The sequence below is a fragment of the Protopterus annectens genome, chromosome 3.part0 (assembly GCF_019279795.1).
Source record: "Protopterus annectens isolate FY-2018-M chromosome 3.part0, PAN1.0, whole genome shotgun sequence".
NCBI lineage: Eukaryota > Metazoa > Chordata > Ceratodontiformes > Protopteridae > Protopterus > Protopterus annectens.
In genome coordinates, this window is record NC_056731.1 from 372,795,228 (window position 1) to 372,803,014 (window position 7,787).

At 36.4% G+C, this 7,787-nt stretch overlaps 1 protein-coding gene across 1 annotated transcript in view; it reads left to right on the forward strand.

Annotated features, from left to right (window-relative positions):
* The window catches only part of VOPP1 (VOPP1 WW domain binding protein), a 1,075,975-nt gene extending 1,069,365 nt beyond the window's left edge, over window positions 1–6,610 (forward strand). Inside the window, exon 5 of the mRNA XM_044064818.1 lies at window positions 2,483–6,610. Coding sequence (XP_043920753.1) covers window positions 2,483–2,667 — 185 coding nt within the window. The 3' untranslated portion in view covers window positions 2,668–6,610. The remainder of the gene's footprint in view (window positions 1–2,482) is intronic.
* Window positions 6,611–7,787: the final 1,177 nt, after the last annotated feature.

Below are 7,787 nucleotides of genomic sequence, written 5' to 3' on the forward strand. Positions count from 1 at the left end.
CTTAAATGCGCACACATCCTTACGGTGTTAGCTAGGCTGATTCATGCTAAAAGCCAAGCACACTGCCTTACACTGCACGCCCGCGCAAACCATTGTAAACAGTTTGCAACACGCTTCCACATGTAGAACCTGCCTCACACGCACGCACACACGCGCATGCACGTATATCAAGAAACTTTGAGTGTAGGGATAGCGTATGCCCTCAATTTCTTCACTTTCCTAGTGTTCTGTTGGGACACACCTCCCTCCCTGATGTCTGTCTGTCATCTCTTACCTTACATTGCCCTCCAATCTAGTACATTTCTTTCTATCCTTCCCCCCCATGATGTCACCTACCTCTTACTCTGTTCCTCCCCCTTCTCTAACTCTTACACTACTCAGAAAGTGCTCATTACCTATGTGGCAGTGTGATTCAGTATTGTAACCCTCATTTACATAGGATTGCCTAGTAATGCTTAGTTACATATCTTACAGAGCTTCCCCTTGACAACCACTAAGCGGAGGCCATATTGTTTTGCTCTGCAAGTCCCTCCATTGACATTTCATGTAATACATAAATCCCACAATTGTGGGCTTATAAGCTTCGGTTTTCAGTTTTAGGTAGCGCACCCGTTTGCGGTGTGCGCTACAGTTAAACACATAAATCCGTGAAAAAAAAAAGTTATATAACTTTTTGCAACACTTTCATGCCAATGGCCACATATTTGGCCATTGGCATGCTTACTGTAACAAATGCACCCTTTATTTGGAGCTGACATAGCTCCGTTTTAATTTTGCAGAAATGTACTCAGTTGTCAGCTGAGTACATTTCTGCAGCTAACACGTCCGTTACACGGACTGGTTTGGGCTTCGTGGATCGCTCACATACCTCATTTGCATATCTTGGAGCTGCAAATGAGGTATTGAGCATTTCCACGCCCACTCCGTGTAAGAGACATGTTAGCTGTCTCTTACACGGAGATTTGGGCTGTTGCTGAATCAGGAGGCTTACACGGAGGCTTACACTACTCTTAAACTCCGTGTAAGCCTTCCTGAATCTGGCCCTATGAGTTTGAAACTTGAGAAGACTAGGTTATGGCATGGCAAAACAATGAAAGTTCTCCCTGCATATTATATTGCAGTCAGTTTTGTTTTGCCGAAAAGATAACAGCTCAAGAGGCTGCTCTAAATCACAATACAAGAGATGTGTAGGGAGAGCAGTTAAATCCAGAGAAGAAAAACAAGTTATACTTTGTAATGTGTCTAAGAAGCAAACAGTCTTGTGAGATAGATGTTTTAGTTAACAGAAAATGTGAATTTGCAATAATGTCCAGATCATGGTGAAATCATGTATGAGCAAGGCAGGGTCTAACAAATGAATATGATACTAGGTTAGAATGCATGGATGGCGTGTGCAATTAGTACACACTACAGGCTGTGGTGTAGTTAACTGAAAGAATGAGAGAGAGAGAGAGAGAGAGAAAGAGAGAGAGTAAAAGAAAAAAATATGTTGACAGGTCAGTCTAAGGTTCTGACAGATACCTATGAAGGGCAGTAATACTGAGAACAATTCTGTTTTACTGTTAAGTGTCTGAGTATTAAGGCGTTGCTCATTATTAAACCTATTGTTACCTTATGTCAAAATAACTATCCTTTCAGCATGAATCAAACTCAGGTGCCAAAACACAAACCCCAGTAATCTTATAGTTAACATTAATATTCTGAAACAGCAGTTTGGATATAGGCTAAATCATCATAAGACATGAATTATCAGAACAAGCAGCATTTGTTGAACTTAAATGCACTTTGTGCCCACTATTAGTTGCTGGGAGGAAAACGTTTTTAAGTGCTACAGTGCTTCATAAAACTAATATCCAGGCTCAAGACACTGAGTGTCAGACTGAACAACTGAATTAACTTAATCTCCATTGCTGTTCTTTCCAAAGATGTACAGAAATGCTCATGAAGAACCATAACTGACTTACCAGATACAGAATGATTGGTCTGGGGAAAATGTGCTGCTACTGGCTTGCCAGTCATTTTTGCATATAACTATGTGTCTGTGGACATTCATCCTATTTCTAAGTGAATTGTCTGTCCCTGCTATATAATCTATCTATGGGCACTTCTTGCATTTGGTTAGATAAACCACATTTTTAGAAAGTCACATGAAGGAACCCTGTACTTTGAAACATAGCATAAGATATAAGGGTCCTACCCTCTGTGACCAGACAGCTTACAATATGAAAGTCACAGAAACAGTAGTCTATATACATACAGTACTTAAGTGTTAGTGCCTAGATCAAGATTTTCTCTAAAAGAGTAAAGGCAGAAGCCATAGTTGTGATGAAGAAGCTATTCAGAATTTACCTTTTAATTTACTTGTGATGCAATCAGTGATTAGTACAGTCTTATTCTGAACAAAGTTTCTGCATGTGATGAAAAATAATTGTACAGATTTCATCACCAGTTTTATAGCAAGATATTTTCTCTTTTTTTCTAGGAACACAACAGAGTGGACCACAGTATTACACGGATCCTGGGGGCCCCGCAGTGACACCTGTTGCTCCAGCTTTCCAAGTGCAGCCTAATTCTCCCCACATGCATATGGTATACCCACCACCACCTTCCTACTGTAATCTGCCCCCTCCTCCTTACGAACAAGTTGTGAAATCCTCAGAAAAATAGGTTCGGCAAAAAACTGTTCTAATCCTACAAGTTAATGTTCTGTTTACTGAAGCTACAAAGAAGGGGTCCCTCCAGCCTCTTAGTGTATATTTGTTAGATACAAAAATATTGACAAATAACTGTACCAAGGAGATAATCTTGCAAAGATGACAGGTGCATTATATTCACCTCTTCTTCAATGGGATCTTTTTCTTCTGCTTCTGTTTTTATTTATGACAAATGTAGGAACATTTATGAACTGGGCATTTCACAATTGTATTCGATTCCAGAGAACCACATCAAGTAAACTGACTGTTTGTGACATAAGGCCGAGAGACTGAAACTGGAATTCATTATAAATATCCTGCTGAAACCAGAAGCAACTTTGTATTATATCAGATTTTAAACAAACACATATGAAAAGTTAATGTTATATTGTTCAGTTGCAAAATGTATTGTCATCTGTAAAGATTTAGGATGAAAATGATGGATTGTTATGCAATATTGACAAGGTAAGTCATAGAAAAACAGAAGCATAAACACATAATGAGACAACAAAAATATTATGATATACAACACGTCATGCTGAGCACTATTATCCATTTGAGAACTAAACAGTGATGCTAAACAGAAATATATATAAATAAAATAATATTTTTTTCTTTTGAATAGTTAGCAATGTGTAATAAAAAGAGTTTAATTTAATAGCAATAAATGTGATAAAATGTTCCAAAATGGCAATTACTTCAGTAAACTGGCATACTGAAGATGAACAGGATTTATTTCTTGTTCTTGTAAAATACTTGATGTGTTTAGTTTTATTTTAATCATGTGCTAGCAGTAAAGTTTCATTCTTTAGAAGAACGCATTCACTTTATTTGAAATGATATTAGCTTCTTATTTCAGTTACAAATTCTAAATCCCATGTAAAGTTAAACTAGAAAAATAGTATAAAAATAAAATAAAAATTATACTGAGCGATATTCTGAAGTAATAAATGGCCATGCTACCAAAAGATAGTAAACAAATGCACACTGCTAAAATTGTGAAATCCTGCACTCCCCAAACCTGAAGTAGTATATAAACCTATCATAAGCCCAGTTTGCAGCTATACAACATTTGTGAGACAACAGCTTTTGTAAAAAAGAGGTAAAGCATTCATTTTAACAGTTAGTGACTTATCTATCTCTAAGAAGGAGCTTTTTAATTTTATCTTTGCTTTTATGTATTACTAATTTAACATAATCTGTGAACAGGCACTATAAAAGAATTTGAGTTGAGTTGAGCTGTTTGGAAGAAGAGCTCAGTATTTCAGGTTTCATAAGATTATGGAAGACTGATTTATCTGAAGTCTTTCACTTGTGCATTAACTGCTTCCTTGATTAAACAAAGTTTCCCACAATATTTACTGCAACATGCAGTGATTTTGAAAGAATTTTAGAGCTGTTTTTTAATATAATATGTAGTTTATTTCTAGATGTGGCAGGATATTTTCTGGCATGTAGGTATATTGCTAGTAATCTCAAAACATGGGATCTGGGGAATCAGTATGCAGTGGAGTTTAAACTTGTTCGACATGTTATGTTGAGCTGCAAGCTTTTTTGTCCTCTTGACAGCCAGTTACTAGATGAGCACATCTGGTACTGGACATGAGCTTTCTTCTACTATTTTTTTAATGGCAGCTGGTGAGAGAAGAGAAGGCATTAAATATCATGCAGTGACCAGGACATTTCTGCATTAGTTACTGTTTGCCTTACAAGGAGGTCATATTTAGTGAGGGTTTTGGATGTGTGTGACAGGATAGACCAGTCATGAAATGGGGGGTATAATTCCCTATGTCAATCTGTATTATATATATATATATATATATATATATATATATATAAAATCATTCTGTTGTCAAGAGTCATGTGTGTAGTCATTTTTATAATGCCAGTAATATGCTTGCTGCACAAGCATGCATGCAGAGGCAAAGTTTATAGAGTAACAAGAACAATAATATACTGAACTCTTCACCATGTTACGTCAACTGCTGCATCAGCTACTTAATGTGGCAGGAAGTCAGGAAGTGCAGCACTGCAGTGTGGAGATCAGATGCAGGTTATATTTGCTTTGGTGATGCCACATACAAACCAATCTTCTCTTACAGAAAAAATGCCCGCCTATTTTTATTATGATGTATGTCCTCCTATATCCCCTTGGTCTTATATTCTGCTCTTTGATGCCACACTACACATCCAGCAAAGGGGCACTTGGGAGAGAACTGCCCATGCCAGTTAGTACAATAATTTTCTCTCCACTCCACGTCTAGTTGTCAGTACAGCACTGTGTGCACATAGCCTTCCCCAAGGCTACCCCCCTACTATCAACTGACACATAAATCGAATGAAGACATATGAGCTCTCTAATATGTCAGAGCTCACCCTTATGATCTTGGCAGCAGGTCATGAATGTGAGGGCAGGGTGTGGCAAACTGCTGACTTACACCCTAAAATTCCATCTCACACAAAACCACTTGTGCGCACACACACACACACACACACACACACACACACACACACACACACACACACACACACATCACTGTCATTTTGAAAAGATGAATTAATTTGTTGTCAGCCATACAAATACTAAATTATTTCTTGTAGCTGAAATAAAAATATACCCAGATATGTGTGTGGTAAGGAAGTCTCATGTTAATACATGGCCAGATACACTTGGTACAATCTCTAGCTAGCTGCTTATTATTGATGTAACCCTGAATTATGAATTACCTCTGAATATGTAATTTTATTATGCTTGTCATACCTAACACTTAGCTTCCATCTCAGAGCAGTACTGCGCTTCCTTTGTCTTTTGTTTTTGAGAATGTAACTTACCATTTTAGGCATGTAGTTATCCTAGAAGAATTTACAATCTGAGAACTTCAATGATCACTGTGTATCTGCTTTAGTGGGTTAATGTTTCAATGTGTTATCTATAAACTACACATCAAGCAGGCAGTGCTTCTTTTAGATTGTAACTCTACTCATGGGAGGTATTAATATCTGACCAGACTGTGAAATAAATCATTGACCAAATCTAAATTTACTGGAAATGAAAATAACACTGAACATTTTCTCTACTGAATGTCCTTACTCATTCTGTCATGAAATAAAACAGCAAAGGAATGGCAGTCAACAAAGTCAGTACCAGCAAGTGACTGTGTTAACACAGATATAATTATTATTAACAGGAAGGAAAACCACCAGGCTTACCCCAAAAACCCACTAAAAAACTGAGCTTTGTTCCGAAATAAGGACAAATAACCCAAAGCTCTAGTCATCAAAACAAATCAATTTTTTGATTAAAGCTACAGTTGAAATGATGAAAGAAGAAACTGAAAATTATTTTGTCCATAAACTATTGAAGACTCTGGGTTAAGAAAAATGGACATGCATCCAATTACAGCTACTTTTGTTTCCTTTTGTTGGAAAATCAGATAAAGGATGAAGCTTTTTTTTCCCAGAAATTCATTTTCATATATGGATAAAACTATGTCATTACCCACGAATGCACAGAAAATGTCTGCCTGAAAAAAAAATGCTTTCAATATTGTATAATAAATTTTCTTTAGGTGGATTTATTCTATAATTTTGTTATGTTCTGGAACAATTAGTAAACAATCTTAAAATTTAAAAGACTGGATAAGTGCATAGTACCTAGGGTAAGATATCAAATGTCTTACCCACTGGGAAAAATGCAGTCTAACACTTCAGTTTTTCATCTGGTGACTTATTGTTTTTCCAAGAAATTGATAATTTACTGAGTAATATTTGGACATGTGTGCTGTTGGCATAAATGGAAATTATAATATATCTAATTTAACTTATTTTAAGTCAAAATGTGGTGTTAAAGACAGTGCTTTAATGCAAAAGAAGTTCAAATAATAATAAACTTGATCTTCCTGAATTTTATCTCTAGAGATAGTTTTAGTTGACATTATTTCTGTGAACCATTTGTCTGTTACTAGAAACCACTACAGGGCATCACATGATGCCATACCTTTCAACTGTCCAGATTTTTGCAGAATATCCATACTTTGTCCAATATTTTTCATGTGTTCCCCACAAAATTTCTGGTTTTCTGACAAATCACTGAGTATTAAAGTCACTATGTAATGACATACATTTGAGTTTCAAACTTCATATCCTTCAGAAAATGCATGCTAACACAACCCCTGTTACACTAGCAACTTTCTAAGGTTATAAGAGCAACATTTAAAATCTGTCCCTATTTTTTCACTTTTGTCCCGCCATAATTTTAGGTTTGTCCAGGTTTCGAGTGCTAAGAGGTTGAGATGTATGCAGGATATCTCTCTAACTATATGAAGAACTTCTTTCACTTGGCAGAGTGTGTCCATTAGATAAAATGCTTCCTAGAGGCTTCAGTCTCTACTGACACTCTGGTCATGATTTTGGAAAAGATTAAGACATCTAAACTAGGAGCCATGTCTTGAAGCCTAGCTGGTTGTCACTCCAGCCAGGGGAGGGGAACTTTCTTCGACCACATTAGGAAGGATTCCTTACTATTAGTACAGCAGTGTCACTGTCACAACAGGTAGCATACTTGTCTTTGGTGCAAAAGGCTGTGGGTTCTATTTCTACATCAGCTAGGTTGATTACTGACACTGCAGTGCAGCATAAGGGGGATGCTGCAGTCCTGAGTGTGCTGTCCTTTGGATGAGATGAAGACCCATCCTCTTGAGCTGGTGGTAGCTCAAGTGGATGTAAAAGATCCCATGGCACCCATTGCAAAGAGTAGGGAGCCTTTATTTATATACAAAAATAATTCTTATTTACAAGATATTTATATATTTACAAATGCACACATATATAGATATAAAAATCTGTTTACACAGTCATACGAAATGTACATCGCTATTAGACCCCCACTCATTTTTTTCATAACCACCATCTGATTTTACTTAATATTGTTGTTAAAATCCATTTACCAGTAATGGACCAATATAACATAATTTAATTTATTCTTTCATTCCATATAACATAAACTTACTTTTTATCTATTCATTTAACATCTTTATTTCTATTCTTATAATATCTACATTTAATCATATTCAGGTTTATTTTATCCACTTCTTG